Here is a 25,874-nt window from a genome sequence, read left to right on the forward strand (position 1 = left end):
AAGTTTTATTCAAACATTTACAACTGTTGGGTCACTTTTTTGGTCATCCGAAAGTACCTATAAGAAAAATATAAATATGTAATAACAACAATTTTTGAAACACGCATTATTTTCACTTTGAAACACAAGACAAAAGGACAAAACAATTACAAAGAATTAATTTAACAAGCTCCCACATGGTTGGACAGGACAATCCGAAATTCACGTGTGTGTCCTTTATTTTTTTTTTTTTTAAATTACATATTTAATAAAGTCATTTAGTTAACTTCACATCACCTGTCTTCGTATTTATACATCCTTTACGGATATCTCAATTTCGACACATGAATTTTATGTGACGTGCGATACAATCACCATTCACCACCATCACTATAATGTCACCCTTCCATATTCTGTCACCATGTCCTCTTTTAGGGTAATTATCTTGTCAATGTTATGACCGTAGTACTTGTTGACAAATTCCGGCTTTTGTTGTCTGCCCTAGTGCTTCCTTTTTAGATTCCGATTTGGTGTTCCTTTTATGTGTGTGTATGTTTTGTCAGAAAGACCAACCAAAACCCCCCCAAGTTCTCAGAGTTACATAAAACATGTTCATTAGAAAACAGGAGCAAGAGGAAAGGGTATGAGGTGGTAGAGCTGTGCAGGGTGAATTTGTGAATTCCATGCTTCAGAATTCCTTTATTAATTGACCCGCCATGATAATGAAATGAATTCTTGTCTTAATTGTTGAATATTACGTTTAAGGGCATGGCAGTGTGTCCTTGTTTTTGAGATATTTGTCACTTTGTTCATTTAATAGGTGTTTGATTGTTTTGCATGGGATTGGGATATTGAATTTCAGAGAACAGTGATGTATATTTGATTTGGGAGTGGTGGTAATTAACTTTTAACTGAGAAATCATGTTTCAATTTAAATGCGATGCAAGCAGGTTAATTATGGAATCATTCGATGGGAAAATCAAATCAAATTGATATTTTGTTGAACGGACATGCATATGTATGTGAATTTCATGTTGAAACGAATAACGTATTTTCACAGTAAATTCGTAAATAAATTTTAGATTTCATGAAGAAAGGTATTAAAGTTATATTTCTTTCTCAGCGTGTTTATCAGAGTGAAAATTTACTTTTTTTTTCAAATGTCGAAATTTTATATTTGACTAAATATCAATATTTTGGTCCACAAGCCAAAAGATATACTTTTAGAAAAGAACTCAAGTTCAGGAGATTTAATTTATTGATTAAATCGACCAAAAATCCTCATATACTGGGTCACTTTTCAATATGAGATTTTTTTTTACCCAAGGAAATAAGATTTTTCTCAGAACAAATAGCTTATACAAAATTATAAAAAAAAACTCAGATTCAAATCATTGTTTTATGTTTTTTTTTTTTTAACAAACCGTTTGTTATTTGTAAATCTAGGAACAGTGGCTGCATGCACGAAAAAGTGTGGCTCATGTTGAAGTTTGAAGCATAATATAATTTTCAATTTCATCTTAATTTATTTATTCATAAGCAACGTACACCTAAAACTTTTTCAGATTTTAAATAAGTTTAGTTTTTTTTTGGTCAGTGTAATAGTTTAGCGAAAATGGGCGGTTACCACGCCTCCTGACTCCTGAGTTGAAAATCTGTTTTTTTCTTTCGGCGATAAAAGGAAGTTCTCTTTGATTCTCCAGAACTACTTAGAGCTTGCTCACTAGAGTGAATTTTGTCGAATTTTTTTCGGGGGAAACCCCATAAAATGTTCCGCCTTTGCAGATTTTTAGATAGCCAAAATTTCAGCTCGATTGGATAACTCTAAATGGTGCCGACACTCGCTCAAAGTATCAAAAATCTCTGTTTTTTCACTGTTTTTCGAAGAAAATTAGCTCTAGCTCCCAAACAGATCGGGTTATTTTCACTTTTTATATATTTAATTAAAGGTAGTGTTGTTACACATAATTCAGATGCTTAATTTGTTTAGTTTTACTAAAAAAGAAAAATATTGTCATCAATTTAAATTTTCAGTACTTACTACAAAAAGAGCTGAAGTGCAAACTCGATTTAAAATTAAACTTTTTTTTAACTGTTTTATTCTGCGGATAGGGATAGAATGGATGTTTCTCTATCTCTGGGCCCTCGGGTAGCAAAAGTATGAGGTATAGTCGTGGGGTGAAAGAGCTATTAACAATGAAACTTTCTTTGTTATTGGATCGATGTAAGGCATCTGATAGAAATGCTTCTCGCATAATTATAGCTACAATAGAAGCACTAGGGCAAAATCCAATTGACTTTGTAGTTTCAAAATCAAACTTACATTCAACAAGAAAAAACTTTTGCTTGGTTTAATGCCCCAAGAGCTTATCTGGCTCCTAAACAAGATCTTGATCTTTTGCGTAATTGCATTGAATAATAGTAGGGGAGCCCAGGAAGGGATTTCGTGCGTTACTCGAGCGCGTCAGAAAATCATATGGGGAGAAAGCTAATGTTCACATTAGCTGATAATTTAACGCGGAGCTTGTTTTGGAATAGCGCAACAAATATTTTATTATATTTATTATAAAAGTTAGTGTTGTTGTAGGTAGAAAATGACCTGAGTTGAACTGGGCGTAAATTTTCTCGAAAACCCCTCCAACGATTTTGTTCAAAAATATCATGTGTTAGTTTTCAAAAAAGTTCCATATTTTAATGAACATTTTTTTTTTTCGAAAATCATTATTAACGGTACCTGCCATAAAACGGTTTTTTTTTCCAAATTTTTCATATGCGAAGGCACTTAAATCATTCTTATACAAACTAAAAACAAAATTTTGAAAAAATTATTTTGGATTTGTGAACAAAATTTAAATATTTTTTGTTTTGAAAAAACAAATTTTCGAAAACAGTACATTGAATATTTTTGAAATTTTGTTTTAAGGTGTTGATTAATAATTGCTACAAAATAGTATACCAATTTTATTTCAATTTTTTTTTCCAAATTTTATTTATACATACAAAATTGTTTTTTTTTTTTTTTTTTTTTTTAACGGCTCTAACGATTTAAAATATAATATATTAATACAAATTTGTATTACTATTTTCAAAGGACAACGATTTAAAAAAAAAAAACCAAAATGCCATATAAAATACTGCGATGTATTTTTAGAAAACCACCCTTGAAGCTTTAAAAATGTCAAAGGTCTTATTTTTCCAACATTTATATATAATAATCCTTATTGAATATCCTGTAGAAACTTGTTGCTCCTTCCTTTACTCATACACATCATCACCCTTGAGAATTATTTTTTTGCGAATCCAAATTCATATAGATACGGAATACACAGTATACACAGACATACACAACAGTCACAAATTACCTTCAATAGTCCACATGCCATTATAATAAAATAAAAAAAAAAAAATCTTTTAATATTCGATTTTAACCTTTGAGGGATTATCGATTTCAATGAAAATCCGATTTTGAAAGTGAACATCTCAATAATCTGGTTCTTTATGTTTTTTTTTTTTTTTTTGCAAAAGGGATGTTCTTATCTCATATGACAATACCATGTTCCAAATTTTGTATCAATAACTTTGGTATTCCTTACTTTTTTTTCCCATTCCACAAATAATGTGACATTGACAATAGATGCCGGCATATCCTTGTGAAGAATTAGTTTATTTCTTAATCACCACAAAAGGGCGAACTATTTTTTGTGGAACATAAGAGAGAGATTTTAACTAAATCCTGACGCACTATATTCGCACATACATACTTTTATGTGGTTGGAAAATTACAAGATTTCATCACTCACTTTTCCAACTCAATGCTGCAGGAGTTCTCTGAATCCTTACAGTAGGAACACGTATGTTTGTGTCTGATGCTGGATCAAGATGTATCTACACAGGATATATGTGTGCAAGGGGGCTAAATGGAATTTACCTAATCCTTATTCGTGTGACATGTGTGGTAGCAGAGCGTCAGGTGAGGAATGAAAAGAAAAATGTGACAAATTACCCACACCGATGATTTTTTGAACTTTATTACAAAGAACGTCTTTGCCTTTGCTATTTGCTTTAAGTTTGGTATCGGCAGGCGTTTCGTTCTTGTTGTCAGTTGTTTTGGGTGCTATAGGATTTCGTAACATTTATCTGGCTGTCGATTGTGGGTAAAAGCAAGTGGTATGAGATATTAGAAAGAATTTTCCAGTTCTTTTGAGGGTGATTTCGTTTTTATTATTATTACATATTTTTTTTGATTTTTTTCAAAGAGATTGGAAGGAATTTTTGTTGATATTTTTTAATCTTTATCTCACAATAAAACTTAAAAAAAAAAAAATGATTTTCCTATTCGCATCTAATTTTTGGCCAAATAAATTCAAATGTGGTATTTTTTTTTTTAATTCGATCAACTCAAAAAACGTGTTGAATGAAACAAAAGTTACTTCACAGAGAAAAAACATTAAAAGTATGTTGTCACAACAAAACAACTGTTATGACGTTAAAACATTACATAACTTGCAAAAACTTCGTATATGTAAGTACCTACCCATCAACGAAAATCTAAAAGATTCAAAGGTAAATACCTTCGAAATGCTTTTAAAAGGACATTAAATATTTAAATGTTTTGGGATTATGAAATGCACAGAATTCTGATATATTCTACCCAGCATAGGATGAAAATATGAACATTGGAACATCCCACAAGTAGATTATAACTCACAACTCACTATACTCATACCTTACCACAAAAACACAGTGACTTTTAAGCCAAATGGACTGTTTCGATGCCGAAGGCAGTTTGAGGGAATAAATCCTCCAAATATGCTTCTTTTTTTAATTTTTTTTTTTTGTATACTTAGAAGCTTAAAATTTAATTCCTGTTTATATTTTGAGGAACTATTTCATGTGTTAAATATTTTGTTTTTTACTTCAGAATAAAGCAAGCACTATACGAATATATGCTGTTTGGTTAGTATACATTTTTTTTTAATGAAACTATTATCGAATGCAAAAAGCATTACATCAATCTCAAAACTCATTTTTTGAAATTACAAAACAAAGTGTTTCTATATATTTTTTTTTTTAATAATTTTTGAGTAAAAAAGCCTGCAAGTTCCTGTGTTGTTTTTAAGTTTGAACATTCGTAGATATGCAGGTGAAAAAAAAATAGCATACTTTACTGTGCTTGAAATCTTGTGGTAATGTGGTATACACAAGAGAAATATAAGGTCAAAAATGACAGAATCAGTTTTCGAGATTGTGAAAATAATACTCTCAACTGGTATTATGGCGGGATCTTTTACTATATTTAATTAACTTAAAATACTAGCTGAACTAGCTGAAAAGTACAACTGCGTAGAACAGTTATTGTCTCGTAATTTTTCACTGTCATATTATGACAATTTTGTCATTTTGAAGCGCACACAATTCTTGTGGGTTTTAATATTAAGGCATTATTTCTTTTTGTGGGATGCTCGAGATTTCAACCCATTTTAACCAAAACATATTCCGCTGTACTTTTACAGACTCGAAATTATTCATTAAATTAAAAATCATTGTTAATTCTGTCTTAATTTCGAAGGTACTTCACCAATTTGATTTCAGATTCTTCATCACTTTCACTTGAAAATAACTTATTTGACATTTCTAATCGAAATTGCCACTTCTAGACAGAAACTCCACAATTGCCTGTCACAATTGTCAATTACCTACATGCTGACAAAATTGTAATTTTTATTTTTTTTTTGTTTCTATACAAAAATTGTCACTACAAATTTGTCCGGAAATTCTTGACAATTTAAAAAAAATCACTGACAATTCATTGTCATGACAATTTTTAATGATCAAAAATTTTAGTATCCGTCGCAGATTTGCAGACAATTTTTCAAAATTTGTATGAGTCAATAGCCATGGTGTTTTTTCTACAACTCAGTAACTTCTAGATACTGAATATTAGAAAAAACACGTCTAATAATGTCATTTATAAAATTTTCACCTGTCGCATAGTCAATGTTTAGGCCCCTGGAATTCGAAAACCATTATCGCTTGAACATTTTCGTTCATTCACTCGATGTAACCGAGCCCAATGTAGGTAGATAGTAGGTAATCTGCAATTTAAAGCTGAAACACAATTACGCTTTGCCGTCGATTTTGACAACTGCGAAAAGTTCAACTATAGGAAATCTGTGTATCCTCACACAATGACGCTTTTCTTACGTACGCTTTTTTTGACAAACGTAAGGAAACGTAAGAAAGCAAGCAAAAGTTCAACCATACTGAACTTTTGCTCGCTTTCTGACATTTAACAGACATAGTTACAGTCACCCACATTATTATTGCGCCAAATGTGAATAAAAAAAAATAAATTATTGCAAAACTATGTGTGTTTTTTAATTTCTCTATATAGATTTTGCACAAAAAAACGACATCGAGATATTTTAAATCAAAACAATTTACGTATTAAAAACAAAAAAAATTGAATGATGTTTTAGACTGAGTTTTATTGTTAAAAACAATATATTTTGATTGGTTTTGTTTTTATAACTATAGGATTAAAGAATAAACAAATTTCTATGCATTTTTTAAACACATTAATATCCTTTTTCATTTTTCCACAATTAAATCAAGATAAAGACTTGGCCCAATAATTTTGTGAGTGACTGTGTTTTTTTTTATTTGACAGCAGATTTTATGTTGCAATCAGCTCTTCAAAGTCAAAGTGACAGAAGCGCGCTTTGAGGATTTCTCAACGTAACGCAACGAAGCGACGCCCTAAAGCGTGATTGTGTTTCAGCTTTTATGCTTTTTATACTACAATGGACACGTTCAGAGAATATTAGGGACTAGATATCTAGGCAACGTCATTTTCTGAACAGAAATTTGAGTAAATTGACTAAATTAGTTTGGATACGTCATTATTGTCAAATTTTGTAATTTACTTGAGAATTTTAGAGATCGCGTGGGTTAGACACCAAATTTCACTTCACTTTAATAAATAAATAATATTAATCATAACCGATAATGCTCTTTTTATTCGTTTTTCACACAATTAGATTTAATTCAATTGTAATTAAAAATATTCATCTGTCATGTTGACAAAAAAAAAACTTTCCTAAATTTTTAGGGAACATTTTCTTGCCCAACTTTCCAATCAGCTTTCCAATAAAACTACCTAAATTGGAAGGATTTTTTTTGACAGTTGACCAATCAGAGACCGAGAAAATGGGCACGTTCAGGAAATATTAGTTACTAGATATTTAGGCAACGTCATTTTCTGAACGGAAATTTGAGTAAACTGACTAAATTAGTTTGGATGTGATGCTATTGTCAAATTTCGAAATTTATTTAAGAATATTACCCGTCGCATAGGTAAGGCACCAAATTTCACTTAACTGTAATGAATAAATAAAATTAATTATAACCGATAATGCACTTTTTAGTTGTTTTTCACACAAATAAATTTAATTTTGCTAAATTAATTCTTTAAATAAAAAAAATCTGCTGTCATGTTGACAAAAAAAACTTTCCTAAATTTTTAGGGAAAATTTTGTTGCCTTACTTTCCAGTCAGCTTCCCAATAAAATTACCTAAATTGGAAGGATTTTTTTTGACAGCTGACCAATCAGAGACCGAGAAATTACCTAAATATTTAGTCCCTAACGTTTCTGAACCTGCCCATTAACGAAATATTTAGTCCCTAACGTTTCTGAACCTGCCCAATATAAATATTTTAAATCAAATAAATTACAGTAATACAAAAGTTTTGTCATTTAACTTTTTTCCATAGGACAAGTAGTTTTGCCGGCAATTGAGATAAACAATTTTTTTCCATTAAAAACTCACCCCTCCCACTTCCCGAACTCGGTTCGCCCCGTAGTATTCCCCTACCTTTGTAATCGGTTTCACCTACAATATTTTTTATCTCACTTTTTACCATTTTTGAAGGCTTCGGCCCTGGTCTATAACTATAATACATAATCATATAATAATAATCAGTCATAGCCGTGAACAAAGCCCCTTTCTAAAAGGTGCCTGTATTCAAGATGCTTGGGTATTAACTTTTTGTGTATACCTAGCAGGAAGCTAAACCTGTTGCTATCCTGCTGTCGCCCTAGTATGTAAGTAACCTGTTACACAATTTGTGATATTTTTAAAATAGAAATTAACTAAAAATTAAATTACATATAAGGAGAATCAGATACTGAATTAGTACTACTTTCAATTAAGTACCTACTCGTAGTTTTCAGTTGTTTTGTAAATGAAAATCGTTTCGTAATTCTATTGCATGTGGAAGTGGAGTCCTCAATTACAATGTTAACATCGTGATTTTTGCAGTGATATTGTTTCAGTGTACCCAAACCTTCTAAGGAGCTGGAATCTGAAATCCTAAAATTGCTCTTGTTGTAGAAAAAAATTATTTAAACGGTTAAAAATTCGAAAAATTCAACACGTTATCCGTTTGAGTAAATGAATTCCTTGATTTTTTAGTTACAAACATTTTATTGAATTTTCGTTCCTTCTTTGTTCCTACTTTCTGAAATACGTCTTTTAAAGCCTCTTACTAGTTTTTATTTTTTTTTTTTTTTTTTTCATTAATTTATTTGTAATCCTACAGATGATCCTTTTCTCACTTTAATATCACACACAAAACAACTTACAACCGTTTTTGTCTGATCGACAATGGAAATTTCAATTTTCACACTAATTTCCGGATAAACATTACTAATTGGAAATATGAATTTATATGTTACATCTTCTTCGGGATACAAAGGACAATAGGCTCCATATTTGAGATTTTTACATACATTACTAACGTCATCTGGTAATTCGTATGGTACAGTTAATCCGATTGTAGTTGCTCTAACGAGTGTTTTCATTGTAGTAGTATAATTAACTAAAAATTTTGAAAATAATTTTTGCAATTTTACCATTATTAGTGAGATTTTTTTTAACTTACAAACAACAAAATCAATTTCAAATTCCATATCCTGTCCTTTGACAACATTGCAGGGCGGTACATCACAATTCAAAACTCGAACCTCTAATGGAAAAGGTTTATTTCCTGAACCTTTTCAAAATTCATAAATTAATGAAATTAACTTATTTTGTTTTTAGTTTTGATCTTACATTTCTTAACAGCAGTCCCAGCTCCAAATGCACTGCATATTAAAGTTGAAAGGACCAATAACCGAACGAACATGTTTTTATTAGAATTTCTTCCGTCTGTATAACTAAAAAAGTGAAACAATGACGACTGTGAACGGGCTTATTTATACCATATTGCCAATATCGCTTATCACTTTCCAATGCACTTAAATGCTTTGCCTGGAAATGTCTTCATCTATTGATTATGCATTTTGATATGAAGTTATAGAGCCTAGACCTAGAGATAATTAGTATTATAAAGACAAAAACAAAAACAAAGTGAATCTTCTTCGTTGGCTATAGGTCTTGATTTGAGTCTATCTTTTCTTCTTTGTCGACGTTTCACGTGTGCTTACACGCTTCTTCAGGACTAAGAAAAATAATTCTATAAAGCTCTAAAAACGTATAGAATAAATACTTATCTTGAATCCTCTAATGATCCCCAATTGATTGCAGTTGATTAAAGTTTAGGTTTTTTTATCAAGCTTATATATTTTGAAAATCAATAAAAAATGTCTTGAAAAAGACGTTTTTAATTATCAAAAATTAAAAACGTCTTTTTCAAGACATTTTTTATTGATTTTCAAAATATTATAAGCTTGATAAAAAAACCTAAACTTTAATCAACTGCAATCAATTGGGGATCATTAGAGGATTCAAGATAAGTATTTATTCTATACGTTTTTAGAGCTTTATAGAATTATTTTTCTTAGTCCTGAAGAAGCGTGTAAGCACACGTGAAACGTCGACAAAGAAGAAAAGATAGACTCAAATCAAGACCTATAGCCAACGAAGAAGATTCACTTTATTTAAAAAGAAAGGTCACGGAATAAGGAAGTATTCAAAAACAAAAACATGATTTAATGAGTTTTTGTGATAAATGGACGATTGTTTAGACAAAACCATAAAAAAAAACTAACAGAAAAATGTCTTGGCAACCACAATCATAAAAATGAAATTACTTCCTTGATTACTTCAAAATTAGCAGTTTATTTGGTTGTCGGGGAAGCTCTTAAAAGTTCGTTGAGAGGAAATGATAATTTGAAAAATGGATATTTTTTTGTTCAAGGCTCTCAATATTTTTAGCAGAGCCTTGTTAATACGCTTTAAAAACTATTGAGTCTTCCGAAATTTACTACCGGTCGTTATGGTACCATCTTGCTTGATGATTGTGGCAGCAATTGTTCCATGTTGTCGATGGCACCATTTCAAAACCTTCCGCTGGAAGTGAAAGTTTTACGTCTGCAGTTTTGGCATGGAAGAAATTGGATAAAAACACCAGACGTATATGTACTTTCAACATCTTGTCTTTTAAAGCAACCATAACTTGAAATAATGAATTGTGTACTTCCTATATAATAGATGTGGACATTCCTCAAGAGCACAGTTTTATCAAAGTGAGAGGAGATCGTGCAGCAACTGATATGAGGCATCAAAAGAAAACTAAAATTTTGATGGCTTGGTTGATTGCTGAGGTTTTTAAACCAAAATCAGAAGGTCAAATTAACTAACAGTTTCAAGTTTTATAAAAAATCAATTTATAACTTTTGTTTGAGAGCAACACCGCAAACAAAATTTGTAAGGTGTGAGTATGGTTTATTATTTTAAAAAGTTTCCCTGTTATTGTAGTTTTCAAAAATGTATAAAAGTTTCCAAAGTTGCAGTTAGATCGCAAAATATTACAATTTGAATTCAACAAAACAGGGTTTTTGCAGAGCAAAAATACAAACAACTGCAACCAAAAAAAAGGTCTGAAAACTGATATTAAAATAATTTTTTTTTTTAAATAAATTTAAAACCTAAGCAAGTTACAGTTCTTTTCAATAATTTTATTCAATACTTGGTTTTTTCTCCTCTACCGCAAATGACAACCTGGAGTTGTCTGTTCATGCCACTAATTAATTTTTGAAGGTTTTGTTGTAACACTTCTTTCACTGCAGTTTTCAGTTGATCAAGACTGCTTTGAGGTGGATTTCGGTCACGAATGCATCTTTTCAATTTTTCCTAAACATGTTCTATTGAATTCAAATCCAGATTATTCTGTGTGGTCAATCCAAAGCCGGCATATTGAAATCTTGAAGATATTCTCAAACCACTCTAGCATGCATTACCATGCATCAGACTAAACTGTGGACCAAATCTAAGGGTGGTTGGAACCTAAGGCTGATCGAAGACAAAAGTCAAGTATCTTTGGATACTTAACATAGGTCTAGGAGGGCTCACTAACTCCGTAGCAAATCTCTCCCAAAATCATCCCCACACTTGAGCAAGAGTGTATTTTCTGAATTTCTTATTTTTGTAGGCATGGGTAAAAATTTTGTTTTGTGCGTGTGTTAGGTATTAATGGACATATGATGAGCCTCTGATTGTGTGTTGCATCGTGCTCTACGCTCAGAATTCAAATATCTGCCAATAGCAATTATTACTTATTATGTTTTTTTTTTAGTTTGGCATACAATAGTTTTCATAGCTTAGCTTAGCTTTGCACCAATCAGGAATACTGCCCATAATCTCGTAAAGGCCCTAACTACATTTTTCTTACTCCTGAGTTATATAAAAATGAAAAAAATCAAAAGTACATTTTGAATTTTCTGACGTATTTGAAGACTTAGACTAAAAAAATAAATGAGGATAAATCAGAGACAATGCCATAACTCCAAATGTGCAAAAAAATCAAAATCGAAAATTTTGTAGTTAGGGCCTTTACGAGATTATGAGCAGAATATATCCTGAGCAAATCCTAAAAGAAAAACATCAAATGGCTACCACTTATGCTCATTATTGCTGCTTGTCATACATTAGTCATTATAATTAAATTTTATTTAGGTAATTATTAACTTCAATAAAATCCAAGTGCATTGTTCAAAATGGCTTAACAAATCTTATCTATCTGACTAATTATCTAATTTCCAATAACTTTGCACCTGGTGAAACTATACAAATTAAAACGCTACCTGTTTAGTTATTTAAATATGTAGAAAAGTTTAAATATGTTATATATGAAATTGGTATTGCTATATATCTTATAGCGCAATAATTTCAATATTGCACTTGTTTGGCCTTGACTTGACAGAAAGTCACTCTCTTACTCTTATCTTGACTGATTTACTAATAAAAATCTGACTTTTATTAACTATCGATTAAAATTAATTGCCATTTTAAGTGTTTCGATCAAGTGTTTTTGTGTTAGTTCATTTGAATATTGAAAGCCTTTCAATTAATTGCCTTATAATATAAACATTTAAATTTTATTCACAGATAAGCTTTTTTTTGTTCATAATTAATATTGTCCGACAAGTATTTAAAGAGAAGATCCTTTCTTAACTTTAATATCGGCAACAAAACATGCCACCGGTTCATTTGTGTCGTCATCAACCAATGAAACTTCTACTTTAACTGAAATCTCAGGATAAGAATTGTCAATGGGGAACTTGAAGCTATAAATAGCATCTTCGCCTTCATCGATAGGACATGTTGCTCCATCTAATAAGTTTGCACAAACATCAGCTACATCATCGGGCAATGCATAAGGAACTGTCAATCCAAGTACTGTGGCTCTGACTTTAGTTGTCATTGATCTAATATTATCGTGAGCTGAAATAAGAAAAATTATTAATTAAAGTAAAAATGTTCAATAAGTTTAAAAAGACGGATCTTCATACTTCCAACAAATTGTGCGTTCATTATTGCAGTGGTTCCTTTAATCACATCACATGGTAAAGTTTCACATCCTTCAATGATAGTCGATATTGGGAGTGGTCCTTTTTTGCCTTTAAAATAAAGTTTGAAAAAAAGTGGTTATTTTTTATATTAATCCTTTGAATATGCAATGTTTGAGTATTTCAATTGAATATAGAACCCTGAAAGTATACTGTAGCATTTTGTTTTTTAATTGATGCAACTAAATTTTAAGTTTTCATACAGGGACACTGTGGTGTATACGTAACTTTTTCTACACAAAATAGAAATTATTGTCGTTTTCGATTGGAATCACTCAAGGATTCACTCATTCTGAAATCCAATAAAACAGTTTGAATTGCTTCCACTCAATTCTATTTTTTTTGTGTTTGTGTTTGTTTTTCTGTGAAATTTAAAATGTCAAATATGGCATAAGACTTGAAAAATAATTAATATGTGAAGAAAATAGTACCTAATATTCAACAAATTAATCGGGAATTCGTTTTGCAAAATATTTTAAAAGCTTAATTTATTTGTTTGAAAATAAATAGACAAATTAATTTCAGAAAACGAAAAAAATTTGAATGAAAAATAATAATAAACAATGATTGAGTGTATATTTGACATGTGAGTATTCATGTATTAGTGCTTCTTGATTTGATTCTGATTTGAAATCAAGAAGAGAATTTCTCTTCTGAGAAGCGTTCTGGCTGTCATTTTCATGCCAATAAAACGGTTTCAGAAGTCTTCTGAATGATTCCGGACGCTTCCGGAGAGCCAATCGAAAACGACATATGTTTTTTTGTTTAATTCAAGAACCTGAAATAGTTTTAATGAAGCAATATTTGTAATGTAAATGGGAAAGGTAATAAATTTCAGATAAGAGTATGGTTACTGAGAAATGTTTTTCGAATTCCACTTTAGGTAACCTTCCGGTATTTATCTTATCAACTTATTCTGGGTATGTATAATTGATTTGCTTTTAGTATTTTATATTTTTCAGGTCGTTGAAAAAGAATTCAAAGTTGGCAGACAAATTTTTCACGAGAAAAAGCTAAAAAAGAGGTAGAAGTGAAAAAAAACACAATTTTATCATATGGACTTTAATAGAGCCTTTTGAATCTTTACGTTAATAAAGAATTTATTTTGAGCAAAATTAATTTTAATGTCAGAGAATGCAAAAAAAAATGGTTCGCGTAAGTCCGCCTGTCTGTATAATGATGTAGGTACTGCTTAAATTTAACCTCATTTTTGGATATTCTCTAGAGCGAGATTTTTGGAATTAATTTCTTAGGAACAAAAATAACTGTACCTCTCATATATCAACTTTGGAAAAGATTAATTTTCCTAAAAACGGATCAAACGATTTTGATAAAACTTGTGAAAAAAAATAAACTTTTCATTGAAAAAAAAGTTTAAGCAATCAAATTTTCGAAAATGAGGCATTCCTTTTTTTTATTCTTAATTTTAGATGTTGAATAGCAACGATGGTCTGCAAAGAAATCAAGCTAGATAGCTTATTCAAGTCGAGACTTCGAAGTTGAATGAAAAAATTCTTTAAGTTAATTGAACATAAAACGACAAAGCACCGTTAAAAAGAAGAGTCTTATGATCGGGTTGGTCTCCTTGAAATAGCTAACTCCCAGTTCATTTAAAAACCTTCAATATTTTGATATGATAATTTCGAACCCGAATCCAAACATTTTTGATTGGCTTTCGTTTTCGGGATATGTACAATGCAATAGTTTTTTTTAGATTAAAAAAAAAAAAAACTATCTACAAACTGGTTATTCATAATATTTTTCAAAAATAATTTTAAAAAACAATGGTACGTGCTAGAATTTTTCTGACACCAGAACCACTGTTCTGTAACTTTATCACTGACAATAAACTTCTTTAAAAGTCTATAAAATGCATTTTATTCGTTGTTCCATAAAAAAGAAAATTTTTCTTTCAAATTCAGAATTTATGAATTAGGAAATTATGAATTTGAACGAATTTCTTTTTATTTTGTTGAAATAAAATGGAATTTATGGTCATTCAAAAATTTTATCGCCAATGATAAAGTTACAAAACCTATATTTTTGTTTCATATAAATTTACTAAATTTGCATTAAAAAGTTTTAAAAATTTAAGTTACTTGAAATTTAAGACCAAGATCGTGCGACTTAGTCACTGGCTATGACCTAGCCAAGAAGAGGAGCCACGAACATTTTGGCTACTGGGCCCCCAAAGGTCTAGCTACGCCCGTCAAGTCGTCCTACAGAATATGATGTTCATTCGAGATTCGATTGCCTTTGTTATTGCATTTGACTACGGATGCTGTAGATGAAAATCACTTTCAAATGAGAACATTTTCTTTTTTTATGAGCAGGTACATATGTAGTTATGTTAAATTTTTTCTTAACTTCATTTTTATTTAGTTTTGTTATGTATAATGTACCTATTCCTTCTTGCTAGTTTTATAATAGTTTGCATGCCATTCCGTGTGAAATTGGTATTAATTGGTTACATCTTACTTAAAATTTGAATTAAATCTAAAAATTTATACAAATAAGTTTCATTAAGTGTTAGGTATTCAAAAAAGAAGCGAAATGTTCTGATTCAAAATCAATCAATTCAATTTTCTTATTTGAATATTAACATTTGAATTCCGGGTTAGTAGAAAACGACTTAAATTCACAACTTTTTTTTTTTAATTGTGAAGTGCTGATTTAACTTTCATTTTAAGCATTCTTATTGATGACGTTTATGCATAAAAATTTTATTCACTGAAGACTGAACTGCTTAATATACACAAAATCCATAAAAACTTTTTTCAAAATCATAATTTGTATGAAAATCAATTGTATTAAATTAACTTACATTTTTTGACATTCGTTGCAGAAACTGCAACAGCAAAAATAGCCAAGAATAAAATCACAGAACGCAGCATTTTTATAAGATACGAAATAACACACTTTACTGTCGAAAGCAAAACGTTAAGTGAAAGTTTTCAAAACTGAAACAATGTTTATAAAGTCAAGTTTTTTGATAAGAGTAGGTATTTATATGTATTATCAGGAGATATCAATTAATCGAGTTTGTTGACCAAGTTCTTAAGAGTTGCAACATCCTCGCTATAATCGAACCATATATACTTGAAAGACCAGGTGCCTCTCTCTCATGCCAGGTGTTCGGATTTTGATTTCTTATCAAAATACGATAGTACCTAATTTTGTTTATTAATTTTGTTATTCTGATTAATAATATTTATTTTATTACACACTTTTATAAGTAGGCTTGAAAAAGAACATTTTTTTGCGAAGTTTTTATTTCTCTGGAATTTTTAAAGAAATAGAGATTAGGCTATATCTCTAGTTAGTACAAATTTCTGAACTAAAATTCTTCGGAGATATTATTTTATCAAAACATGAAAAGAAAGGTCTAGTATCTACGTGAGCTGTGAGCTCGTAAATTAATACCAAAATACAACACTAAGTTGCGAACCATGGTGCTCGCATTTTAATGATACTAAAGATTTTACTGGTGGTATACCTACGTATCATGCTGGGTGGTTTTCCCCAAACATTATGTGGCTTCATGGTATCTCGTTCGATATGGTAATGATAGCAGTAGTGTTTTTTAGGTATCAATGAACTTTCAAAATAGGTACTATTGATAAAATACATAGTTGAAGAAATGAATCCATAAGTTTTTAAATGAAGAGTTTTTCGTTTTGTTTAAAAATTTCAAAAGAATGATCTAAAAAGTCTGAAAAGTTAGAAAAACTTTTATCTAACAGGCTTGTAAAAATATCAATTGCAAAAAAATGCATTTGAAATTAAAAAAAAAAATATTTCAAATAAAAAAATTTGCATTAGAAAAAATTATATTTATTGCTACTGAAAAAAATTTGCAAAAAAAATTAGCTTTTAAAAAAAATTGCATTGCAACTGAAAAATATTTGAATTGAAAATAAAAATATTTTGCATTAAAAAAAAATTTATTGCAAATAAAAAATTTTCTCCATTAAAAAAAAAAACTTCTATGAAAATGTGTGCATTAAATATACTATTTTGTTTAATATTCGTCCATTTTTTTTTAACAATTTTGGCTATTTGACCATACATTGAGGTTCAATACTATAGTTAAAATAGCTTATGCAGGGTCAAATAGCCAAAATTGTATGAAATTCGACAAATGTTTTAAAAAAATAATTAATGCCCACATTTTGCATCAATTTTTTTATCAATGCAGACATTTTTTTCTAGCACTAACATTTTTTTTTTGTATGCAAAATATTTTTTAATGCTAAAATTTTTCTTTTTTGCTTTTAAAAGTTTTCTTTTTAATAGCCTTTTCACATCGAACAAAAACCAGGTTTCCTCGAAAAAAAAGCCCAAAAACACATCCAAAACACAAGTTTTCCCAAACATTTTTGTAAAGCTACAGGTTTTCTTAAAACACAAGTTTTCGATAAAACCACTTAAAAAAAAAAAACAAAAACAGATTTTCAGAGACAAAGGGAGTTCCTCTGCGACTAAAAATCTGTTTTTGTTTTTTGAGGAAGAACCTTGACGTATGGAAGAAAAGGCCTTGAAGTTAAAAGTAAAAAATGATTTATTTCACAAGATTTTTTTTATTGTTAAGCCTTAAGAGGCCTCCGCACAAAAGTTCGAACTCAGATTCTAACAGAAAAAAGAGGTATCTTCGAAAAAAAAGCCCTGGTGGTAAATCGATGAACTAAATAAAAACAGCCGTTAGAAAAAGTAACGACTTTTTGATACAAAAAATAGAGTTTTATAAGTTGTGTTATTTTCCAAAAATAAGTAGCTTTTTGATTAATTTTTTTTTTGTTGGAACAATTAAAAGGTATTTTGTCATTTGAGGAGAGTTATATTGCTTTTTTGTTGTTTTTCAAAAAATGATTATTCAAAAATAGGGCCCAAAATGAAAAATCCGCTTAGAGTATATTCTAATTTTATTTATTACCTATGAACTGACATTATGTGTTTTCCACTTCAAATATTCACAAATTATGTAAGAAAAAAGTAGTTTTGGACAATCTTGCAAAAACTGTTACCTACTGAAAATATTAAAATAAGGTATGGACAAAATTAAAAAAAAAAAAAGACTTGTGGCACTCGAGGACTGCCGCGGTAAAGCTATTGCATTGCATTTTTTATAAACTTATGCAATTATAATTTGTTTACCTACACTACACAAAACCAATGATTATGTTTTGTATCTACCTATCAATTCATATACAACAACAAGGTCACATTTGAAAACATGCATATGCATATGCATACACACAATCTCATGTCATAAACTTCTCCAGATAAAAAAATAAGACAACACAAGAATACTTTTTCTCTTCTCGTCTGATTTAATATCGCAAGCGCAATCCAACGCTTACTCGTTCACAAATCACAAAAAGTTGAACAAGAAAGAGAAGAATGGGAAGAGAAAACAAAAGAAAAGAAAAAACACAAAAAATGTTGTTTGCTCCTGATTTATTCTGCAGACAAAGCATTTATGGTCGTCTTCCTTACTCCTCTTTTTGTTGTCTAACATAATTTATATAACCCTCTCTGGCTGAACCAAAACGAACCATGGTGCTCGCATTTTAATGATACTAAAGATTTTACTGGTGGTATACCTACGTATCATGCTGGTGGTTTTCCCCAAACATTATGTGGTTTCATGGTATCTCGTTCGATATGGTAATGATAGCAGTAGTGTTTTTTAGGTATCAATGAACTTTCAAAATAGGTACTATTGATAAAATACATAGTTGAAGAAATGAATCCATAAGTTTTTAAATGAAGAGTTTTTCGTTTTGTTTAAAAATTTCAAAAGAATGATCTAAAAAGTCTGAAAAGTTAGAAAAACTTTTATCTAACAGGCTTGTAAAAATATCAATTGCAAAAAAATGCATTTGAAATTAAAAAAAAATATTTCAAATAAAAAAAATTGCATTAGAAAAAATTATATTTGTTGCTACTGAAAAAAATTTGCAAAAAAAATTAGCTTTTAAAAAAAATTGCATTGCAACTGAAAAATATTTGAATTGAAAATAAAAATATTTTGCATTAAAAAAAAATTTATTGCAAATAAAAAATTTTCTCCATTAAAAAAAAAAACTTCTATGAAAATGTGTGCATTAAATATACTATTTTGTTTAATATTCGTCCATTTTTTTTTAACAATTTTGGCTATTTGACCATACATTGAGGTTCAATACTATAGTTAAAATAGCTTATGCAGGGTCAAATAGCCAAAATTGTATGAAATTCGACAAATGTTTTAAAAAAATAATTAATGCCCACATTTTGCATCAATTTTTTTATCAATGCAGACATTTTTTTCTAGCACTAACATTTTTTTTTTGTATGCAAAATATTTTTTAATGCTAAAATTTTTCTTTTTTGCTTTTAAAAGTTTTCTTTTTAATAGCCTTTTCACATCGAACAAAAACCAGGTTTCCTCGAAAAAAAAGCCCAAAAACACATCCAAAACACAAGTTTTCCCAAACATTTTTGTAAAGCTACAGGTTTTCTTAAAACACAAGTTTTCGATAAAACCACTTAAAAAAAAAAAACAAAAACAGATTTTCAGAGACAAAGGGAGTTCCTCTGCGACTAAAAATCTGTTTTTGTTTTTTGAGGAAGAACCTTGACGTATGGAAGAAAAGGCCTTGAAGTTAAAAGTAAAAAATGATTTATTTCACAAGATTTTTTTTATTGTTAAGCCTTAAGAGGCCTCCGCACAAAAGTTCGAACTCAGATTCTAACAGAAAAAAGAGGTATCTTCGAAAAAAAAGCCCTGGTGGTAAATCGATGAACTAAATAAAAACAGCCGTTAGAAAAAGTAACGACTTTTTGATACAAAAAATAGAGTTTTATAAGTTGTGTTATTTTCCAAAAATAAGTAGCTTTTTGATTAATTTTTTTTTTGTTGGAACAATTAAAAGGTATTTTGTCATTTGAGGAGAGTTATATTGCTTTTTTGTTGTTTTTCAAAAAATGATTATTCAAAAATAGGGCCCAAAATGAAAAATCCGCTTAGAGTATATTCTAATTTTATTTATTACCTATGAACTGACATTATGTGTTTTCCACTTCAAATATTCACAAATTATGTAAGAAAAAAGTAGTTTTGGACAATCTTGCAAAAACTGTTACCTACTGAAAATATTAAAATAAGGTATGGACAAAATTAAAAAAAAAAAAAGACTTGTGGCACTCGAGGACTGCCGCGGTAAAGCTATTGCATTGCATTTTTTATAAACTTATGCAATTATAATTTGTTTACCTACACTACACAAAACCAATGATTATGTTTTGTATCTACCTATCAATTCATATACAACAACAAGGTCACATTTGAAAACATGCATATGCATATGCATACACACAATCTCATGTCATAAACTTCTCCAGATAAAAAAATAAGACAACACAAGAATACTTTTTCTCTTCTCGTCTGATTTAATATCGCAAGCGCAATCCAACGCTTACTCGTTCACAAATCACAAAAAGTTGAACAAGAAAGAGAAGAATGGGAAGAGAAAACAAAAGAAAAGAAAAAACACAAAAAATGTTGTTTGCTCCTGATTTATTCTGCAGACAAAGCATTTATGGTCGTCTTCCTTACTCCTCTTTTTGTTGTCTAACATAATTTATATAACCCTCTCTGGCTGAACCAAAACCATTCACACATCCATGCAAGCTTCGTACAATCGTATCATATGCATATACACACATACCATCATAAATGTACTAATTTTTCGTTACGTTTTTTCTTGGTTAGCTCCCCATGCCAGGCCTGCGTTAATAAAAGGCCTGCAATAGCTTAATAAAAGTGTGGCTAGACTATATTTTAGATTAAATGTCAATCTTTCATTAGAAAATTGGTTTTTTGCAATAAGTGTTGTGTGTACCGCACAAACTCAAAATTTTGTCCGAAGGCCTTTCTTCTACAACGACCTAAGTGAAAAAGTGGGAAATTTACAAAAGTAAATTTTGGAAAAAACTATACAAATTATTTTTTAGACCAAAAAATAAGCTTTCTGCATCAGCTGCGTTCCTTTGGAAATATTTATCTACTTTTTAGTACTTAAAGCTGCTTTGAACTACTTTTTCAGTATAGCAAAGTAGATCAAAGTAGTTTTAAGTACTAAAAAGTAGATAAATATTTCCAAAGGAACGCAGCTATCATTATTTTTAATTTTGTGATCGGAAAAACTGTCACAAATTGAGTTCGAAAATTTTCACTTTTTGACTTCTTGCTAAATTTAATATAATGATACAGAAATCTTATTTTTTGGTTGAAAAAAAACAATTTTTGTAGTTTTTTTCAAAAAAAACAATTGCACTAAAAAGAAATTTTAATTTGCTTTTCGTCGCCTCAATAAAATATTGTCGTATGTGCAAAATTGAGGTTTTGAGATTTGAATGCAGTTTTGCTAATTGATTTTTTCTCTTTCATTCTGTGGAATCCGTTTTTCGATATCTGTCTTCGTTTCCGAGATAATCAGTATGCATTTTGTCGTATGTGTAGGTTTACAAACATTTTCAGTATCTATTTGTCGTAAGAGCACTGAAAACGTGCACATACGACAAAATTTATCACATACTACAATTTTTTCATACAAAATCTGTGTTTTCTTCGTTCGGTAAATAATTGTAGTATGTGCTATTTTTGCTACACATAAGACAATATTTTACTGGAATTTCGGTAAACGTTTGTCGTATGTCCCATAAGGAAATACACAGACGAGTGTAATTTCAGTCGCAATCAAGATGTCGAGCAGGGCTGACGAGTCACCTGCACCAAGTTTATCGGAGGTGCTTTATGCGTAATATGATAATGCATACTAAATGCTTAAAAAGTGGTTTTATGATTTGATTTTATTTAGCATGAGCAACGAAATATTGGATGATGAATTCTTCGATGTCGATCCATTAGGTTCGCCCAATGAGTGTTCTGAATCCAGTGACAAGGACTTTTCAGCAGACGATGAAGATAACGGCGATCCCACGTACCAGTTAGAAAATCAAAATGAAAACTCGGCCCTCCGAAATTTTTATGAAGCTGCACATGATATTCTTATGTCTATACTCCATCCACATCTAAAAATAATCAACCCAAAGATCGGAATCTACCATTCTAATTCTAAAAATTGTTCAAAAATAACATAAAAATGTTTTATTTTTTCTATGAATTTATGTGATTTAAGTTTTTTTCTGTTTGGACAAAAAAAAGTATAGGTATTTTAAGAACGGCCATTCCACATTGACTTTGTTTTCAGTCTATCTCGTTGAAGAAGCAACCTTTTTTCTTGAAACTTAGTAGGTGTTAAAGGCTCATGATAAAGTTGATGTTCTAGAAGTTTCACGAAAAACTAATTTAACGTAGCCAAATTATTCACAGATAAAGCGGTAACGGAGAAGACGCGTACAAATCTTCTCCGTTACCGTCTTTGTCTGTTAATAATTTAGCTATTTTGAATTCGTTTTTCTTGAAACTTCTAGAACTTCAATTTTATAATATGCCCTTAAGACCTACCAAGTTTCAAGAAAAAAGATTGCTTCTTCAACGAGATAGACTGGATAATAAGCGTGAAAATGTCCTAAAAATGCGAATGGAATGGCCGAAAATTAAAAGTTCATCTCATGAATTCTAAAAATTGTTGAAAAATAACATAAAAATAATACTTTTTCTGTGAATTAAATTTAATTTTAAGTTTTTTTCTTTTGTTTAAACAAAAAAAATATATTTTAAGAATTAAGAGTTAAGTTGCTCTACTTTAAAATAATAAATTAACGTAAACCGTTTAAAAAGAAAAAACCTTGTTCTATGTGCTTTTTTTTCGCATCGAAAATGTCGTATGTCGTAAACAAGTGTAGGATTAAACTTTGTTTATTTTTTGTCGTATGTGTCATGAATTTGTCGTATGTGTTTGACTAACAAATTTTTTCTGTGAAAACGTTACATACGACAACGGCATATTGGACAAAATTGACTATTATTTGTTTCTGGATTGGAATATTGAAATAATTCTAACGCAATTCAATAGGCAAATGTTTTCTGTATATACCATGATATTTTTAAAAAAATTCACCGTATAGTTTTCGAAAAAAAAAGTTCTGAACTTTGATTGCGTTTTCCCAAAAGTAGTCGAATGTAACATACGACATTATTTTATTGAGGCGACGTTTTGTAAATTTCCCACTTTTTAACTTTTATTTTATTATTAAAAAAATCAAATCCCATTGGTACACCCTGTCATTACTGAAAATTTTAATTTGTTCCCTTGAACGCGTCCATTCTCTCCTCCACACCTGAACTAGAAATTCCAAAATGACATACGTCAATCTTCCTGTCAATTTTTTTTGTTTATTTTCAAACAAAAAATTCAAATAATTCCACCAACCATTCGAAAAATATGAAAAATTGCGAAATTGTTTAAAAAAAAACAAAAATACTTCAATAAAAATATTAACTATGGTAAAGCTTTACTTAAAAACAAAAACAATTTCAATATACTATTCTTTTTATAGCCCACTAAAACCTTAAACGAATTCCTTCTCAAATATCCCGGTCTATTACAATCAACCGAAAACAAATCCGAATTCTATGGAAACATTAAAATCAAGGTAAGAATTGTCATTGTTATTAAATAAATCAATTTTATTAATATTCACCTTAAAGAATAAAAGGTTCCATGTAAGATTGTTTTGTCCCAACTTTCCTTCAACAAACGATTTCAAACTCACTGTCAACAATGGAATCGCTGTAAATATCCTTGATAACTTTGATCCATCAAAGACAATCAATCAAATCATCGAAGATATACCAAATATATTACAAAACTCTCACAATCTTAATTGTGAAGGATCCTTTTCCTTATTTGAAGCCCAGAATGAAATCCTTAAACTTAAATCTCCAATGTACAAGATTTATACCAATTCCCAATTCAGTTCCATTCGATTTACAGACTTTGATCGATTCAAAGGACACTACTTACAACTTGGATTTGACAATACAAAAAATTATACAATATTCGATCATAGTCTTCCAAAAGGTATTCAATGGGAAGACGTTTTACTCTCAACAAGTTCATCAGTTAAATGCTTTTTAGATCAATTTTTTAAATTTCTTGAAGAATTGAAAGACTTTTATACAAATTTAGCTGACATAGATGAACTTTGTTATGTCGTTCAACCTTTAAGACCCTCCACAAAAGAAAATTGGAGAATATTCAAATTAAAAGACAGAGTCTTTGTAAAAATTGTTCTCGATCCTTTTACATCTTCTCCAGTTAATTTGAATCTTTATGGACCAACTTATGAAGTCGAATCACTTCGTTCAATTTTAAGTGAAGGTTTGAAAAATTGGGATACTGAAATGGATGTTCATGCAAATTTGTTGAGAACATTTGAGTTGACTTATTTCCCGATGGTCAATGAAGGGACGGAAGAATGTTGTAATATTTGTTATTGTTATCAGTTAGAGGAACATGTTCCATTTATTTCATGTGATAATAGAAGTTGCAGTTTGGTATATCATGCAATATGTTTGAAGGAATGGTTTACTACATTGGCTGATGGGAAGGTGTTTTTGGATGTTTCATTTGGGGCATGTCCATTTTGTAAGACGGTAAGTTGATTGATTAAACAAAATAATGAAGCTGTTAATAATGAAAACCTTCTTTTTTCCTTTTAGAAACTTTCTACTACATTTGCTGATATGTTGAAATAATGGAAAAGAGATGAAAATAAAGATTTACTTTTAAAATTATTAAGTTTGAAACTATCTTGGTAAGTTTTATGGAATCTCTTCTCTTTTTTTGCTTTAAAAGTTATGTACTTGTTCTAAACGATTAGAATAAAAAAAATCATGATAGTAAATATATTTCATGTGAAACAATCCTTTAAGAATTAAACAAATTTTGGTTTGATACCTACTAAGAATAAATAAACAAACAAATATTTATTGTAAACTATATTAATTTTATTCGTGTAAGATCCACTGTTGACTCATTTTAGTATAATTTTAAAATTGTGGACTAAAATGAAAATTGTAAAAAAAATCATTAAACAAAATTGATAAGGAAAAGGATATTGTAGTAAAAAATGTTTATGAAGCAATTGGGCATATAGTGCTAAAGTCCAACGTAAACCTTTATCAAAACTTAGGAAAACCAACTGTGAATCCAACTCCTCTCTTAATAAACTTAAACTCTATAACCTATACAGTATAAAAGACACTTAAACGTTAAAGCTAACGAAAAACGAAATTTATTAAAATCATGGAGTCAGGAATAAAGGAAACCTGCCTGGGTAACACCTGAACTAGATAAATTAGAAAGAAATAAAAACCGGAATATTTTTGTTCGCCCGGAATTTAAAAAGCTATCATGAGTTTCACCCGAAGGGAATTTACATTTTCCGCTTAACTAGATTCTTGTTCAGCACCAGAATATTAATGAGAGAAGAGCTGTCGAATACCTCCCATATTACCTGAACAAAAAAGTTGAAAATACAAGGAGATTTCCGAACGTGAACAACTTTTCGCCCGGAACTCACAATAGGGGGAAAAAAAAAAAGTGAAATTCAATTTTTCCGGGTGGAATCTTGTACACGTGAAACTCACAATAGGGCTGAATATTGTATGTTGTCAAACACACAAAAACATTCAAAAGAAACATAAATAGCGAAACGATGGTATTCGAGAATGTTCTGTTTTTATTTCAGGCAAAAATGAAAACACTAGAAGAGATATTTAAGATCCAGTTTTTTTGTGAGGATTTAAACAATACAATGAACAACAAGGAACAGAATCAACAAGCGAATGAATGAAACTTTTAGTTGATACCTAATACAAGCTTAGATCTACCTTATAAACAGCACCACCAGGCATATTTAGAAAAGAATGTTACGAAAGTGTGAAGGCTAAATAATTCCACATCTGAAACAAAATAATTAAAAATGAGTCAAGTTCAGGATGCAATACAAAAATTGGGCATACTCACAGTTGTTGTTTAACTTGAACTGGTGTTTATCCAATGTAATTCAAATGAGATAAACTCAATT

General features: G+C 29.9%; 3 protein-coding genes across 3 annotated transcripts in view; 1 reads left to right on the top strand and 2 right to left on the bottom strand.

Moving 5' to 3' along the window:
- Positions 1-24,630, top strand: part of LOC129913390 (E3 ubiquitin-protein ligase FANCL) — a 71,110-nt gene extending 46,480 nt beyond the window's left edge. The window contains exons 2-4 of the mRNA XM_055992020.1: positions 23,340-23,435; positions 23,491-24,438; positions 24,505-24,630. Coding sequence (XP_055847995.1) covers positions 23,728-24,438; positions 24,505-24,540 — 747 coding nt within the window. The 5' untranslated portion in view covers positions 23,340-23,435; positions 23,491-23,727 and the 3' untranslated portion in view covers positions 24,541-24,630. The remainder of the gene's footprint in view (positions 1-23,339; positions 23,436-23,490; positions 24,439-24,504) is intronic.
- On the bottom strand, positions 8,245-9,336 carry LOC129913395 (NPC intracellular cholesterol transporter 2-like). Its single transcript, XM_055992024.1, has 3 exons — positions 9,094-9,336; positions 8,924-9,034; positions 8,245-8,860 (listed from the first exon to the last, which is right to left on the bottom strand). Exons 1-3 carry the CDS (start codon positions 9,164-9,166, stop codon positions 8,559-8,561), a joined length of 486 nt encoding a protein of 161 aa, XP_055847999.1. The 5' UTR covers positions 9,167-9,336; the 3' UTR covers positions 8,245-8,558.
- Positions 12,329-15,810, bottom strand: LOC129913392 (NPC intracellular cholesterol transporter 2-like). The gene is made up of 3 exons (XM_055992022.1): positions 15,655-15,810; positions 12,774-12,881; positions 12,329-12,705 (listed from the first exon to the last, which is right to left on the bottom strand). The coding sequence occupies exons 1-3, from the start codon at positions 15,722-15,724 to the stop codon at positions 12,413-12,415; spliced, it is 471 nt and encodes a 156-aa protein (XP_055847997.1). The 5' UTR covers positions 15,725-15,810; the 3' UTR covers positions 12,329-12,412.
- Positions 24,631-25,874: the final 1,244 nt, after the last annotated feature.

This window comes from Episyrphus balteatus, chromosome 3 (genome assembly GCF_945859705.1).
Source record: "Episyrphus balteatus chromosome 3, idEpiBalt1.1, whole genome shotgun sequence".
Lineage (NCBI taxonomy): Eukaryota > Metazoa > Arthropoda > Insecta > Diptera > Syrphidae > Episyrphus > Episyrphus balteatus.